Source organism: Melitaea cinxia, chromosome 5 (genome assembly GCF_905220565.1).
Source record: "Melitaea cinxia chromosome 5, ilMelCinx1.1, whole genome shotgun sequence".
Classification (NCBI taxonomy): domain Eukaryota; kingdom Metazoa; phylum Arthropoda; class Insecta; order Lepidoptera; family Nymphalidae; genus Melitaea; species Melitaea cinxia.
In genome coordinates this window covers 16,623,163-16,640,166 of record NC_059398.1, presented here as the reverse complement: position 1 = coordinate 16,640,166, position 17,004 = coordinate 16,623,163, and the positions used below count along the sequence as shown (strand labels likewise).

The 17,004-nt window shown below is 32.9% G+C and overlaps 4 protein-coding genes across 4 annotated transcripts; 2 read left to right on the top strand and 2 right to left on the bottom strand.

Moving 5' to 3' along the window:
* Positions 1-3,322: 3,322 nt before the first annotated feature.
* LOC123654086 lies at positions 3,323-4,296 on the top strand. The gene is made up of 2 exons (XM_045590047.1): positions 3,323-3,577; positions 3,698-4,296. The coding sequence occupies exons 1-2, from the start codon at positions 3,412-3,414 to the stop codon at positions 4,249-4,251; spliced, it is 720 nt and encodes a 239-aa protein (XP_045446003.1). The 5' UTR covers positions 3,323-3,411; the 3' UTR covers positions 4,252-4,296.
* Positions 4,297-6,779: 2,483 nt separating this feature from the next.
* On the bottom strand, positions 6,780-7,415 carry LOC123654084 (dual specificity protein phosphatase 19). The gene has a single exon (XM_045590045.1). It carries the CDS (start codon positions 7,413-7,415, stop codon positions 6,840-6,842), a length of 576 nt encoding a protein of 191 aa, XP_045446001.1. The 3' UTR covers positions 6,780-6,839.
* Positions 7,312-12,693, bottom strand: LOC123654083 (tRNA pseudouridine synthase-like 1). Its single transcript, XM_045590044.1, has 6 exons — positions 12,644-12,693; positions 12,443-12,571; positions 11,358-11,567; positions 10,210-10,308; positions 9,323-9,563; positions 7,312-7,632 (listed from the first exon to the last, which is right to left on the bottom strand). Exons 1-6 carry the CDS (start codon positions 12,691-12,693, stop codon positions 7,399-7,401), a joined length of 963 nt encoding a protein of 320 aa, XP_045446000.1. The 3' UTR covers positions 7,312-7,398.
* An 820-nt stretch (positions 12,694-13,513) lies between these two features.
* On the top strand, positions 13,514-16,781 carry LOC123654085 (transmembrane emp24 domain-containing protein 5). Its single transcript, XM_045590046.1, has 4 exons — positions 13,514-13,738; positions 13,882-14,145; positions 14,450-14,568; positions 16,176-16,781. Exons 1-4 carry the CDS (start codon positions 13,526-13,528, stop codon positions 16,282-16,284), a joined length of 705 nt encoding a protein of 234 aa, XP_045446002.1. The 5' UTR covers positions 13,514-13,525; the 3' UTR covers positions 16,285-16,781.
* Positions 16,782-17,004: the final 223 nt, after the last annotated feature.

The following is a 17,004-nucleotide window of genomic DNA, read 5'->3' as shown; positions in this document are numbered from 1 at the left end:
GACTGAGCACTGGTCATAGTTGTACTTAAAGGATTAATTGCAGTACTTACAATAATACAAATTAAGTTTTCGATACGTGCAATCATAGTGCAGCTTATTTTCAAATAAATATCAAACTGTTCTCCAGTAAATTTAACACATAAAAATGAAAGAAACACATAAAATTTCTGTTTATAGTAGCCTATAGTAGCCTTGAAATGAACTAAGAAACATTATTATGAAACAACTTTTTCGAATTTTATCGCGGTTTATTATATGCCCGATGTTTCACATACTTAAATTAACCATGGTCACGAGAGCGAGCGATAAAATCCGAAAAAGTTGTTTCAATAAAATGAGTGAAATTCGCGTGAACATTAGAAAACAATACAGAAATATTGTTCGATTCTCGTTATAACTTGACAAGAAAATAAATATTTCGTACAAAACCTTTAAAGAAAATATGGATTATTCTATTTTTACAAATAGTGCTAATTTATCACATTTTAAATAAATATAAAGCAGTCGGTATTTTATATATTGTTACTTTTTTATATTAGTACCTAAACAAACATTTGCTCAGTAAGTACTTAATTTTTTTCATTGCATACATATTTATAGTCTAGGTTTCAGTGCGATACGTCAAAAAATTTTTTTTAATCTATTTTCGATTAATGGTTCTTAAACTTTAAATTTTGACAAAAAAAGTCTCTAAAATTTTAATTTAAAGTAATTAAATCAAACTAGTTGTAATTTTTAAATTGACATTCCGGTTGTAATGAAATTATCGTGGTCTCAAATTGTAAAATGGTTGTTATAAATTATAATATTTTGATTTTCTTTTATATTTTGCAAATTGGAAATATGATTTTGTATATTTTAGGTACCTTGGTTGTTCAATTGTATAAATGCTATGGATATTAATCATTGTAAAATTGTTTTAGTGTTGACAGTTTTTATATAAAATGTTATTGAATTCTTAATTAATGTTTTTATTATTAGAGCGAGTCAGTATGTACTTAATTTACCTATTTTAGTTATCGTTTTAAATAAAATACATTTTTGATTTGTATGCATGTTTGTTAAAAATCATAACGTCCACTAGTTGCATAAGAATACGAGTTTATAAAAGAATAAGTAAAATTTTGGTACATATCAGAAGTTTAATTTAAATATATTCTTTGGTTTTTAGGTTCCAGTAGTAAAGCCTTAAATATCGTTTTTAATTTATAATTATTAAACCTGTGTACAGTTTAAAACGTAACATTAGAAAACCGCCAAAAAATATTTGCTGATGGCGCGCTTACATTAGTTTGGTGACCGAATTTGTTTGTCGCAATTCAATTTTACCTTTATTTTCTATCGATTGATTATGATAGATTTTCCCATGTAGGATAGAGAAAAGAGGAGAAAGAGAAGGGATTTCAATTACGTTGCGAGAATTGTTAACGATGATCAATCTGCATACAACTACTTGTCTAATACTTTCATGTATTATCGTTATGTAAAGAGAAATTTCGTTATATAAAAAGAAATAAGGTTAACACAGAAAATTTAGGTACTAAGAGTTAGCAAAACTTGTGGTTGTTTAAATATACTAGGATGAATAGTTTTGTTACTCAAATCGAAACATTTCGATGTGTCTTAAGGATTACGCAGACCGGGACGGCATGGCAAGGGATTTTGCCGTGAGTCAGCGCACACTGGCCGCTTAGATACCGCGGCATTCCAGCACTTTGCCACGGCATGCCACGGCGTGCCGCGGCACGACAAAGCACGCCTCAGCGACTCCTGCTGCCTGATACACTTTTAGTCTTCAGTTGCGTTTGATCGAGTGTTGGTGTGCCTCAGTTTTAAAATGGTAGATTGGGATTTGGTGTTGATATCGATTATTGCAGATGAAGAAGAAGGTGCACAGGCTAATAATAGGGATAGAAGAAGATTTTGGGTTGATAATTTATGGAAAGAAAGGGAATCAAAGGGTGAATTCAATAATTTATTTAATGATTTAAAATACGACGTGCAAAAATTTTATGACTATCATAGAATGGATTATGAGAAATTTCAAGCACTGTTGAATATATGTCGACCATATATCGAAAAACAGAGGACCAATTTTCGCAACCCCATTGAAGCCGATCAGAGATTATCCTTGTGTTTGAGGTGGGTAGTTAAATGATTGTATAAGTTTTATTTTTTCTTCTTTTATTAAATTTAAAAAAAAAAAACAATATTTTTTGCCAAGTACAATCATGTATTGTAGACACATAATAACGATTTTCAAGTTTTTGCACTGATAAACCTTCTCACTGATAATCCCTGGATCTTTATTTGTTTTTACTTAATTTAGAGTACCTACTAGTTTAGATTAGTTTCGTATTCAGAAACTGCAGTTTTGTAGCCAGACCCTGAAGCAGCTTCATAGCCAGGGCCAGAGGCGGTACCATAAACAGACCGTGAAACAGCTTCATAACCAGAGCCTGAGGCAGTTCCATAGCCAGACCCCAAAGCAGCTTCATAACCAGAGCCTGAGGCGGTTCCATAGCCAGACCCCGAAGCAGCTTCATAACCAGAGCCTGAGGTGGTTTCATAGCTAGAGACATCTTCAGATGTTGGAGCTGGAGTTCCCTCTATGTATTTTAATTCGGCGTCAGTTACCACATTAAATATTTGTCTCTTTATTTGGACCTGCACTCTTTCTGGTAGTTTTTTTACTGTGGCAGCCATTGTTTGAAAGAACGAATCAATGGGGTCCACCTCCTTTTTCGATTCAATGTATTTATTTAGTATTTCAGCAGTTGTTGTAGGTTCTGGTCTTATTAAGGAATGGTGTGAATCATTGGTCATTCGCGAAACTGAACGTTCATCATTATCATTGACAGCGGATTCTGCGAAAGAAGTCTGCGTATCCTCTGAAGAGGAGTCCAGATTCGAGGTTTGTTTTCTGTGCTGAATGAATTTTTTCAAAAACTCCAGCTCTTTTTCAAACTTGATAGGGCGTCGCTTTGTGTACGGGTCACCACTCTTTGTTTTTCTGTTATTCAGAGCTTTCCTAAAATTATTACGTATATTACCCCATATTTTCTGGCATTCTTCACCTAAAACAAAACATAAGCAGGTAAAATGGTATAGAAACAGAATAAGTAGGTAATGGGAAAAGGCCTTAGATAGTGACTAGGTTAGCACCAGCTGTGTTTATGGGATTATATTGAGCTAATCTTTTTCTAAGTAGAAATTACCACTGGCATTACGGTGACGGAAAAATATCATGAGGAATTCATAATTATATATAAATACGTAAACTGTATTATTTAATTGACTTTGTTTAACTGTGCCCTGTCTTTCACTCTGCCTCACTTACCCCTAATTATATTATCTTTCAGATTTTTGATCACGGGAAGTAGCTTCAAGTCTCTAGGTTACAGCTATCGCATGGGGTTTAGTACAGTGCGCTCTATCGTACATGAAACCTGCCGAGTCATTTGGAATGCCCTAAGACCTAGTGTTATGCCAAAACCAACAAGGGAAAAATGGACGCGAATCGCGATGGAATTTGATGAAAAATGGAATTTCCCGAACTGCATCGGTGCAATAGATGGTAAACATTTCAGGATAAAAGCACCTCGCAATAGTGGAAGTCTCTACATAAACTATAAAAAGTTTTTCAGTATCGTACTACTAGCGGTTGTGGATGCAAATTATAAATTTGTGATTGCAGATGTAGGATCATATGGACGAAATAGTGATGGAGGTATAATGCAAAACTCAATATTTGGAAAAAAATTGACTTCTAATGCCCTCGATATTCCCCCAAAAAAACGTTTACCGAGGACAGATCTTGAGTTGCCGTATGTTTTTGTAGCAGACGAGGCTTTTCCGTTAACCACAAACATTATGAGACCATTTAGTGGCGATCGATTGACAGATGAAGCAATGAAAATATACAATTATCGTTTGAGTAGAGCCAGGCGTATCGTCGAAAATGCATTTGGTATACTTCAAGAACGTTTCGAATTATGTCAAAAAGGAATTCAGGTTCAACCAAAATATGTTGATAATATCATTTTAGCATGTACTTGCTTACACAATTTCATCATAGGTGGTACAAGCACAGAAAGCCAAAATATAGCAAGTGTAAGCATTAATTTAGAAAACGATAATAATATGAACAATGCATTAGATGGTATGACAGTACGGGAGATGTTTAAAGATTACTTTAGGTCTGATGAGGGCTCTATTCCATGGCAAAACGATATTGTAAATAGACATTAATACTGTGTTAAATCTGAAAATATAATTATAGTGCAAAAATATTTACTTACCTGTTTTATTCATTTCTATTCCAATTCTTTTCCACGCATTGCTCTTCATTTGAGTGTTCATATAATGTTTTGATAACATATTATATAAATAATCATAGTCTTGAACTAAAGTTATTAATTTTTCCTCCATGTTGGAATAAAAAACGTAAAAAACTGGTCTCCGAAAAAATCACGTAGCACAGTCGTCAAAGACGCGGGCGCAAATGGATGGTCAATATTGGTGTGCATTCCCCGCTTCTCTACTCCCGCCGCCGCACCCCGCAGTATATCACTACGAGCGCCGGAGTCCGTGGCATGCCGTTGCCTACCGCAGTATGCCACGGCATCCCGCCACGGGAGCTTGTGGCGCGTGTTGCGATAAAATCCCTTTCAATGCCACGGCATCATTTTAAAGCATAGCAATTTATGTCGTATTTCTGTACCAGTACGGTTGAATGTCCATTAGTAAAAATTAAAATCCCTTGCCTTGCCGTCCCGGTCTGCGTAGGCCTTTAAGGTACCCACTGAAAACTACCTAAGGATAAATATGGTTTTTATAGTACCATAATTCAATAATTAAAACCAGGAGGGCCAGTCAGCCGGGGCAACGGTTGAAAGTAAAACAGAATACGATTTCGAAAACAATTTTTGTGCTAAATATAGCCACCGAATGAATTAATATTTAGGTTTGTACGTAGTCACCTAATGTAACGCGCCATTAAACTATCTTTATGTACCTTACTTTATATAATTTGAAGTGTGTTCATAACGCTATCAATATATGGATTAAAATGTCACATATAGGTGCATATTAGTAAATTCTTGAAGATATTTATTATTAAAAATGACAAATATATTTAAGGTAATATAAGATCCGCTGATTGTGCCAAGCTTTACAAATATGTCGCTGTATAAAGTTCTTAAATCAAATTAATGGAAACCATCCATTTAAAAATAAATAAATATATATTTGTAAAGAAATAATTATTATATTTTATAAATGTGACAGAATTATTAAATTTTTATCAAAATTCTGCACCAAAATTTGTCAAGGTAAATATATTTTTTAATGTGTGCCTTCAACATATCCCACCGTTGTAACATTGCCTTCATTACAAAGTGGATGGTCGCCTTGCTACTTGATCAAGACACATTTGTGACGCAAAACTAACAATGGTTAATGGAACCGGATATTCGTACTTAGTATGAAAAAAAAAATCGCGTCAAAATGCATTACCGTTGCGTTCTGTTCTGTGGTATATAAAGAAAAAGTTTCATATAAAACATAAACATAAAAAACAAAAAGCTATAATGCCTACTCATTATAGCTCACGATTTTTTTTTTTTTTTGTAAATAAGCATTCTTCTGATTCTTATGGCCTAATATTTTTAGAAATGAGACAGTATTGTGATTTTGGTGCTACTTTACAACACCGTACCTTAAAAGCCCTTCCCTAGTGTTCGTCGTAGGCTTAAGATGTTATAGCAGTTACTACGTTCATGACTGATGATCGTACTTGATGACCTATTTATTAGTAAATAAAATTCTGTTTTAAATGAATTTGTTTTATTTTATTCCACTCATTTTGATTTTTCTTTATAAAACTAGGTTGGCAAACAAGCGTACAGCTCACCAGATGGTAAGCGGTTACCGTAGCCTATATACCCCTGCAACACTAGAATCATAGCAAGCCTGTTACCGACCCCTACTCACAATCCCCCCAGGTTCTCAGGTCAACTTACCACAGGAACACAACACTGAACACTGTTTGAAAACAGTATTGTTTATAATCTGTGATGTGATCTGAATGTAACTGTGATTATCTGTAAGGTCGAGGTACTTCCCCTTACATTTTCTACAGCGCCTTACCTCAGTTGAATCCATATTGCGTCAAATGAGTTTTAATACCTAATATGTCATATACAATTATATTAATACGCTAAGGTTAAGAGATGTTAGCCAGTTTGCCTGACTTTTTAGAAAAAACCTCACAATTACTCCACATAGTTGTTTCGCAAAGCGGTATATTCAGACCAAAGATTCGATATAACCGAAATATTGTAAATGCATTAGATTATAAGATCTGTAATGTATACAATATTATTATACCTAGGTAAATAAATAAATTATTTAACCTTTTTTAGATAATTTGTTACTCTACCGGCATCCACAACTAAAAAAATATTATGCTTTTGTTTTTATAAAATTATTAATTATTAAACTTAAATAAGGATAAGGGGTTTTATTTTGAAACAACGTCAACATGATTGACGGTCGGTAAATTTTTTGTTCAATTTCAAATCAACTCACGTATGTTTTGTGAAGTGATAATTATTATTCTTATTTAGTGAGAATTATTCGCACGTGTATAGCTAGTTTTAAAATATACGAGAATTTTTAAAAAGAGAATCAATACAATAATAAATGATTTATGACGATCTACTTATCTAAGGTCAAGGTGTTAAAGAGAAACTCCTTCATCCGCCAAAATATTTTTTATTTTAGCATTACATATCATAAACAAAGTTATAAATAATTATATCAAACATAAAAACAAACTAATTTAATATATTTCCTGGCTTCAATAACAGCAACTGTTTCTTGAAACCAGCAATTGGCTGTATTGCTGGTCTTTTTTCTTTTACTAAATTATAAGCATTCTCAAAATCTAACATTTCATACTGCATTAAATAAGCGATAGCTACCATCGAAGTTCTGGATACACCGGCATTACAATGTATCAACACATTTTCTTTATTTTCAATACAATTTCTAAGATATGGCAAACATTCCATTAAAGGTGGTTTTATATCTGATTCTGGTAGATCCAAAACAGGAACAAACTTATGATCTATAAACGAAATATTCACATCTACACCTACACTTAAAACATTTTTAATGTTATATTTTTCTAACACACTTCTCGCCGCACAGTCTTGCGATCCGATATACAAAAAGTCTACAATCAAAACTGGTACATCGTCAGGCTTAGTATCAATCACAAAACCTGGTAGTCCAGATTCGACTAACATTCCAGAATTTTCGACAAATTTGACGCCATCAGCTCGCGTAACAATCGTTTCCGTTCCTTTCAGTCGTTCTTTTTGTTTCTTTAGTTCATTCAAGAAGCTCATTTTCATTTTCTAAATTGAGTTTGATTTTCCTATTCGGTTCGTAGAGTAAGTCTTCAGGGTTATACTCTACGTCGATAAGATACAAGCCGTCTGGAGCTGAACACTGTATGAAAGTGTGCCAGGAGTGCTTGGAGGGTATTTGCAGCATCAGTTTTACATCATGCGGTTGTAACTTTCCTATAGCGACGCATTTGAGAGTCCCTATCATACGACGTATCTAAAAATCCAAATAGACGTTTTTATAAATAGGACTGAATGAATTAATTTTATAATTGTACGCTTCAGCCTGTAATATCCCACTACTGGGCGTAGGCCTCTTTCCCCATGTAGGAGAAAGATCAGAGCTTAATCCACCACGCTGCTCCAATACAGCAGTGGGATGTAACAGGCTGAAGCGTATCTGTCTATATACGTCTTGAATCTGAATGTACTGCTCCAGATTTCAAGTAAGATATATCCAACTGTGCTCTACCACAATTAAACCTCCCTGTCAAATTCCTTGCTGTAATTGGTCTCATCTTTACATGTGATCGTTAAGCTTTATCAATATCTTCAGTGTTAAAATTTAAAATCGTTGAAAACACCAGGGATATCAGTAAAAACGACTAATAATACTAAATTTCATTGATCAATATTATAAAATAACTAGCTGACCCCGCAAACGATGTTTTGCCGTATATGTTATTAACCCCCTTAATCCCCCCCCTCTTGTAACTTGTTGTAACTTGTGCTGTGTGGCTACGGCACTAAAGAATTTAGCCACCCCGTCTCTTCCCGTGGGTGTCGTAAGAGGCGACTAAGGGATAACAAGCTTCCACAACCACCTTGGAACTTAAGAAGCCGACCGATGGCGGGATAACCATCCAACTGCTGGCTTTGAAATACACAGGCCGAAGACGGGCAGCAGCGTCTTCGGTGCGACAAAGCCAGTACTGCGGTCACCAACCCGCCTGCCCAGCGTGGTGACTATGGGCAAAACACATGAGTTCACGTTATTTTTGGCGTAAACTTGTGGAGGCCTATGTCCAACAGTGGACTGTATAGGCTGTAATGATGATTGTAACTTAGGGGGCGTTCATAAAATACGTGAAATGTTTAAGGGGGGGAGGGGGTCGAGTCAAATCTCATCTAATCTCACGTTGAAGAGACGGGAGGCCTCGGCAAATATCATGCATTTTTTCTCTGATAGAAACAAAAAAAAAATTATACTCTTTTGGTCCATTTAATCCAGCTTGCTTGCCATGCTTAAGATTTAATCATAAGCGTAATCGTAATACGATTAAGATCATTCACTAATTTGTTCGAAAGAAAATAATTTCATTCATACTTCGACGTTATACATCTACTGACTGTCTGATTTGTTGATTGTGTCTGATTACTAGTCTTAACTAGTCGTAAATAAAAGCACGAAGCAAATTATTTTTTTCTTTTTACAATAACAATCCATCGCGTTTACGTAAGAAACCTACATTTTGAAAAATCTCACGTGAGATTGGGGGATGGGGAAGGGGGTTGAATAAAATCTCACGACATCTCACCAGGGAGGGAGGAACAGAAAATTAAAAAATACACCTCACGTAATTTATGGACGCCCCCTTAGGGGGTATGAAAAATAGATGTTGGCTGATTCTCAAACCTACCCAACATGCACACAAAATTTCATAAAAACCGACCACCCGTTTCGGAGGAGTATGTTAACTAACATTGTGACACTGTGTATATATATTTGACATTGTGAAATTGTGTATATATATGTATATATATATAATCTTATATATATATATGTATATATATATATATATATATATATATATATATATATATATATATATATATATATAAGTGTAATCTTATATATAATAAGTGTAATCTTATATATATATATATAAGATTACACTTATTTCTACCTGATTATGTACAAATCCTCTTCCTTTTATTGTTATATTCCAGTAATCAAAATACTTATTTTCCTCTTTTGTAACGCTCGTAACACAAGGTCGTCCCGGTCTGATGTCTATGGACTTGATTTCACGGCGATTGTGCTTGTTCTGCTTTAATTTGTCAAACTTCTTGAATGTCGTGAAGTCGTGATAGCCCACTAGATATTGAGCACCTTCCTTGAACTTCTCTATGTCAAAATCTTTCAATCTATAAAGGTAATCTTATCGTTAGTTGTAAAATCAAAATCAAAAATAGCTTTATTGAAATAGGCTCCAAGAGCACTTTCGAATCGTCATTTCACAAATTAAAACTTTAAAAATTAATTATTATTTTTGTAAAAGTGAAGCTACCACCGATTCGGAATGTAGAATGTAACATTATTTAAATGTAATATTCACTATAATAGGTAATGCATTTAGATTGAGTGGGTTGTAACGAAATGTATGTATAATGTAATTACTCCTGGTGTATACCTAAACAAATTTAAAAAAGTTTTTTAAATTTTGAGTTGGGATTAGCATTTATTTACATTTATTTAGTAAAAATGTTTTTACTCAAAGAGTTGATTAATAATAAATGAACATGATTAAATTACCTATACTGTGTTTTACTTTTAAATACTTTCTAATTAGTCCGTTAGCGCAGTGTTTATTGGCATTGCTTTCTGCCCCGCGAATTTCGGGTTCGATTCCCGTTTGAATCTGGGTGTAATATTTGTATATATATATATATATTTATGAAAAAAAAAATTAGTTATACCAGCTGTTACCTATAACACAAGCATTAAGTTGCATACCTTAGGAACAGGCGATCGTGTGTGTATGTTATAAGATATTATATTATATTATTTTACCTCGCAAAGTCACACCTCTTCCATTCTTCTATAGGTATGTATGATAGCATGCTAAATGCATTTTCATCTACTTCAATTTCAGGTTTAAGTACAGCTAATCTGAAAAAAATGAGCATTTTGTATATCTAATAATGTTCATACCTATGTATTTAAAAATAAATAGTTCTACATTTTGAAAAACTTAAATTATACAATTTATTATAGCTTTTACTTTTACACTAGCGACCTCTGTCCTATACTCTGTGGCTACGGCATTAAAGAATATAGCCACCCTCTCTCTTCCCGTAGGTGTCGTAAGAGGCGACTAATGGATAACACAGTTCCACTACTATCTTGGAACTTAAAAAGTTGACTGACGGCGGATTAACCATCTAACTGCTGGCTTTGAAATACAGGGGCCAAAGACGGGCAGCAGCGTTTACGGTGCCACAAAGCCAGCCCGCCGGTCACCTATCCGCCTGCCCAGCGTGGTGACTATGAGCAAAACACATGAGTTCACGCCATTTTTGGCGCGTACTTGTGGAGGCCTATGTCCAGTAGTGGACTGCAATAGGCTGTAGTGATAGTGATACATAAGTCAGTTGCCATCCAAAACACAGACATCAAGTTGCTTACTTTAAGAATAGACGACGTTTGTGTGTGTGTGTGTGTTTGCGTGTGTGTCTGTGTATGTGTCTGTGTGTGTGTGTCTGTGTATGTGTGTGTCTGTGTATGTGTGTGTGTGTGTGTGTGTATGTGTGTGTCTGCGTGTGCGTGCGTCTGTGTGTCCATATTTTTTTACACAATAAGTAATCACCAACATATCATATACAAAAACCCTTCTCCGAAACTCGCTGCATCTTATGGTAAAAGTAAGTACTCTGATCGGTTCAGTAGGTGTTGAAGTATAACTGAACAAAAAAAATGGCTCTCCATTTATTAATATAGATTGCTAATAATGCTACATTGAGTATAATTAAATCATATTCACTATTATAATCCTGACATGTTGTCTTCATGATCCTTACAAATCATTTGAAACTGAAAAAAGAAATTATCATACATATTTTTAAACAATTTGCATTTTAAAAGTATGATTGTAACTTAATAATACAAAAAAAGTAATTAACAATGATTCTAAAAATAATTGTTAAATAAAAACACTTTACCTGTACAAATATGTTCTTGAAATTGCTTTAAATCTTGCATTAAAATCATCATTAACCCGAATGCATTTTTTAACAAAAATACTGATTTGATTATTGGAAAAAAAATTATTTATATGATTCACTATGTACGCTGTGTCATATATTTTATCACCCGGCCTCTCTAAGTCAAAGTGTGCACTTGCATTAAGTGCATGTACTCCACCATCTGTGCTATTAAAATTTTAAACAAATAATCTTCATTAATGAATCACCTAAGTGTATGTGATCGTATAATATCCACTCAACTGCACCAAATTAGATAATTTTTTTTGTGTTTTTTATTATTAAAACAATTTTTATATTAATTTACCTATTTATTAGTATTGATAAAATTAAAAAAAAATTGTTTTCATCACGTAAAAAAGTGTAGTTTTATTATTTTACCATCCTAAGTACACATATGAAATAATATAAATAAAGTTTTATATTATACTAGCTGTGTGGTTACGGCATCAAAGAATATAGCCACCCCCTCTCTTTCCATGGGTGTCGTAAGAGGCAACTAAGGGATAACACAGTTCCACTATTACCTTGGAACTTAAAAAACCGACCGATGGCAGGATAACCATCCAACTGCTGGCTTTGAAATACACAGGCCGAAGACGGGCAGCAGCATCTTCGGTGCGACAAAGCTAGGCCTGCGGTCACCTACCCGCCTGCCCCAAGCATGCCCAGCGTGGTGACTATGGGCAAAACACATGAGTTCACGTCAAAAATGGCGTGAACTTGTGGAGGCCTATGTTCAGTAGTGGACTGCGAAAGGCTGCTGTGATTATACTAGCTGACCCCGCAAAAGATGTTTTGCCATATATGTTATTAATCCCCTTAACCTTGTAACTTAGGGTCTTAGGGGTATGAAAAATAGATGTTAGCCGATTCTCAGACTTACCCGATATGAACACAAAATTTCATAAAAATCAGTCCAGCCGTTTTGGAGGAGTATGTTAACTAACATTGTAACACGAGTATTTCATATATAAGATTAGTTTATACCGGTTTACTTAGGATAGTAAGTAGCAATGTTGAAATTTTAATAGCCTACTTACCGGCTTGATAAAACTACTTTAGGGTAATTTAAAGGTCTATATTTTACTAAGGCTATTTCCATTAACCCTTGAATGCTCTGAGGATCGGGATAGTTGAGTCCGTCTTTAAGCCAAATTTTCTCAGATGACCTGTTACGTTTTTATTATATTATAAAGAGACATTAGTAAAAGTTATAGTAGACAGCTTGAACATAAACTTACCTAAATTTTGTACCTATGTAGGAGAAAAATGTTAAATATCTAGCTTTCATTATTTATGTTAAGAATCGACATGCCTTTATTTTGTATAAGACATGAAATTACAGCTATAGCTAGCAGTAATATGATTTAAATACTATATCACGGCTGAAACAGGCTCCGTTTTCGGTTTTATAAAGTGAATAATTCTGTGAATATTAATATACCTATGTAAAATGAGAAAAACAGCTGATACTGACAATTAATTTTTTTGCCAAACATAGGGCATAAACCTATGTAAAGGTTGTAAACTATGAGGCCCTATTTTTAAATTATTTCGACAAAAATATATAGAATTTGATAGTAAAAATAAATCATTGTGATTTATTTTATAATTATATATCAAACAAAATGAAATACTTATATAATAGATATTGTTAAAAGAAGTTTAATATCAATTATAAAATCTATACAAATAAATAAAACTTTAGTGTCTGTTTGTATATTAAAATAACATTTTTTACAATTTTTGTCTATCTGTCTGTTTGTTCAGGCTAATTTCTGAAACGGTTAGACCCATTTTGCTGATGTAATAAGTTACTACTTAGTCTATTTTTATTTTAAAAATTTATTTATTTTATAACTGCAAACTGGAAAATAACTTTTTGTTAAATTCCACGCGGACGAAGTATCGGGCACAGCTAGTATTTTTATAAATTGTTTATTATTAAAGAAATAATAGAAGCATAATAGAATTAATAGAATAGAATAATAGAAAATTGCATGGAACATAGAGAGATTTCTTTATGCTCCATGGAAAATTGTCAGGCTGACAGTTGAGTTGTTTTCGCTTTCACTCCAACAGAGCTACAACAAAGTACAACCCACGTCAGTCAGTTTGAAAAAATGGCTCATAGGACGTGGCATATGTTTTCCATAATAACATTAATATTTACAATTTTATCACACGTTGGTGAATCTACTTCGACACCGCCGGTACCATGGTATGAAAATCTACCAGCAGTAACTATGGATTACAAAGTACACATCGACGCCGGCAAAGAAGATTGTTATTACCAGTATGTTCAACCGGGCGCTACATTTTACGCGAGTTATCAAGTAATTAGCATTTCTTTCTAATTAAAACGTATTACCCTGTTAAGTTATTGACCGTTTTTATAGTTCGGTGAGATCTTTTATAATTATTTGAAACTTTTTATTCAAAAAACAACTACTTATTTCTTATTCTGTTTTGCTGGTAGGTGTTAAAAGGTGGTGATGGGATGTGTGGGTTTGCGGTTCGTCACCCAAATGGCCAGATAGTGCACCCATACGAGTGGCGCCAGTCTGCGGAGTATGCGGACCAGTCAAGTTCGGGCGGCTACTACGCTGTGTGTATCGACAACCAGTTCTCTAGGTTTGCGGGAAAACTAGTCAATTTGTACCTGTCCGTGATAAGATACGATAAGTGGGAGCAATACGCGAAGGAAGTTGAGGAGCTTGATATGAATATTAAGAATTTCACAGTAAGTATTCTCACTGGAACATAAAAACTATTTAAACTTTCACAGTTATTGTAGTAGTGCAAGGACCCATTTACTATGTTTGCCGTTGATCATTCTGCATAATTATAGCTTCATACAACAAAAAAATAAATTCAACGATCACAGGCATATTTAAGCATAAAAATCTAGTTTATGTTTAGATAAAAATATTGCGTTGTTATTTGAAATCAGTTTAATTGGTTGCACTACAGTTTCAACATTGAACACAAAATTATTTTCAACTTATAGTCATTTGTCTAAACTACTACTCTTACTTTCTTTTCAGAATTCAATTCAATTTGTGGAACGAAATGTAAATGACATATTGCAGTACCAATATCATTCCAGAGCAAGAGAGTCCAGAGATTATAATTTATTAGTTGACAACAATGCTTATGTGTTAAGGTTAGTATTAGATGTGGTAGGTAGCCATTATCTGCCATATTGGTCACAGAACTGACTCATGGTCATTGCACTTGCGGGGTTTGATTTCCATACATGGCTAATGTTTGTATTGGCCATACAGATGTTTACCATAGTTTGGGTGTTTGAGCTTGTGTATTATGTGATTCCGGACTCCCAACAGAGGAGTAAATCCCATTTTTTTAAGTAATGCCTATTGTTTACGTTAAGTTTAATTATGATCATACTGGACTAAATTGAATGATTTTTTTTGAATAGTTTTTAAAAGTACAATATTTTATCTAAAAATATTGTATTTTTGTAGGATTTTCTCTTGTCTTTTAATCAGTCTTGGGTTTTAGTCCACACATTACGTTTCACAGTGATATAATAAATCGAAAAGTTATGTTTACGAAGAATGGAAATAGAAATAAATTAATTATTAGTTAAAAAAAATGTGTACAAATGTGTGGTATGTGATATTGAGTATATATAAATCATGAGAAAACCGTAACGTATTTAAATTAGTTATCCGTGACAAGTTAATGTTATTTACGTCTTCTTATTATTCTTCTTACTTATAATGTAACTTGGGAAAAGATGAATATTATCCGTTTTTTATTCCTTATATGAAGTACTGTACTGTAATGTTTTTGAATATTGTTTTTTGACCAACTATAATCTCATTAATCAATACTAATATTATAAAGATAAAAGATTTTTATTTTTGTATTTTTAAATTTTTGTAATAGATAAACTTAATTACCGATTATAAAAATCCTTCACCAACAGAATATTTCATTACATCTTGAGTGATATTTACCATCATAATTGTTTTGTAATTCAAACAGAGAAAGCCACGAGAGAAATCCTGACCATTTTATAAAATTGACTAAGCGATAGAAAGCCAATTCACCTTTTTATATATGATAATAATAATAATAAAAAAATATTAATGTTTATTTAATTCAAATTTCTCTTTTTAATTACTTAGAACTAATGTATAAATTTCGCGTATTCTTCTATCATTCTTGAAATTTATTACTGTGTAAATCAATGTCAATATTGGTAATAAAAATGTAACGAGTCACTGTCTGTACATTTAAGGTATGAGTATATGAGAAAAAATATTATTGGGACCTTTATCAATGCATGAATAGCACCCAAAACAATGATTGTCAGAATTTTTGTCTGTTTGTCTGTGCCTTTGTGCATGCTAATCTCAGAAACGGCTTATACAATTTAGATGTGGTTTTTACTAATATATTGTGGCAAGCTTAGCTTAAAATTTAGTGGTTGTTTTAACCGTTAAAAAGGCGTTCTAAACACAAACATAATTTTTAAAATCAGACATGTCGTCTAATTGACGTAGGCAAACTACTGTGAAGATTTTATATAAAGCATAGGTAGATCACCTGATCTTATATAGCTAGTAGTACCTTGGCAGTGTAAGTTTCAAATTTCTCTAAATATAGCATTTGTGTGCTGATTCACAGTTAGCCTATCTCTGCTATAACTTTGCATTCACTCTACAATATATTTTTTTAATACAGTAGAACAGTTACATAATTAACTTTCTCTTAGAATTTATGTTGTTTTATTGTTTCTAGGTGGTCATTCGTACAAATTGTAGCAGTTGCAGCAACTGGAACAATGCAAGTTTATTTTGTGAGGAAACTTTTTGAAGTTAAGGAAAACTCGTCAAAAACAAGAATTTAATTTTTTAATTTTTATTTTAAGGGAAGGATACAATTATCTCTGACTGAATGGACTCATTCCTTGTTAATATTAATTTATGTGTAACTTCTAATCTGATCTCCTTTTCGCTTTTTTTTTACAATTCAACACACACACATAATTAATAGCCTTTGATGTACTCAACATTATATAGAACAGATTTAAGAAATAATTTTATAAACTTTATTTAACATAGGATTTTGTAAGATATTTTTAACAAATATTATTTTTTATATTGTTTTATTATTTTTATTAAGGAACACTTTTTTAATGAGCTTTTTTTTGTATGTGAAATTGTTGTTAAAATGAAATTAAATTTTAATGTAAAATAAATAAAAATATTTTTTGTACACATTTAAAATCTAATGTAGGATCGATTGATGTAATCAATGGGTTTCAAAGAAATTCCTAGTTTTGTATAAAGTTATAATTGCCTTAATTAGGAGGATTGTATACAATAAAGTACAAGATAAGCAATCTTTTTGATTTTTTATCTTTCCCACAATCCTTAGCTTGTTTTATTTTCTTTATTTTTAAATTGATGAAGATTTTAAAGATAATTATAGACAAATAAGAGATTTCCACCTATATTATTACTATTTTATTATATTATATTATACTATATTGACTCATCACGATATCTCTGGAATCATAAGGCGTAGACTCGAAATTTGGTAGGAATTGTCTTTTCGCCGGATTTTA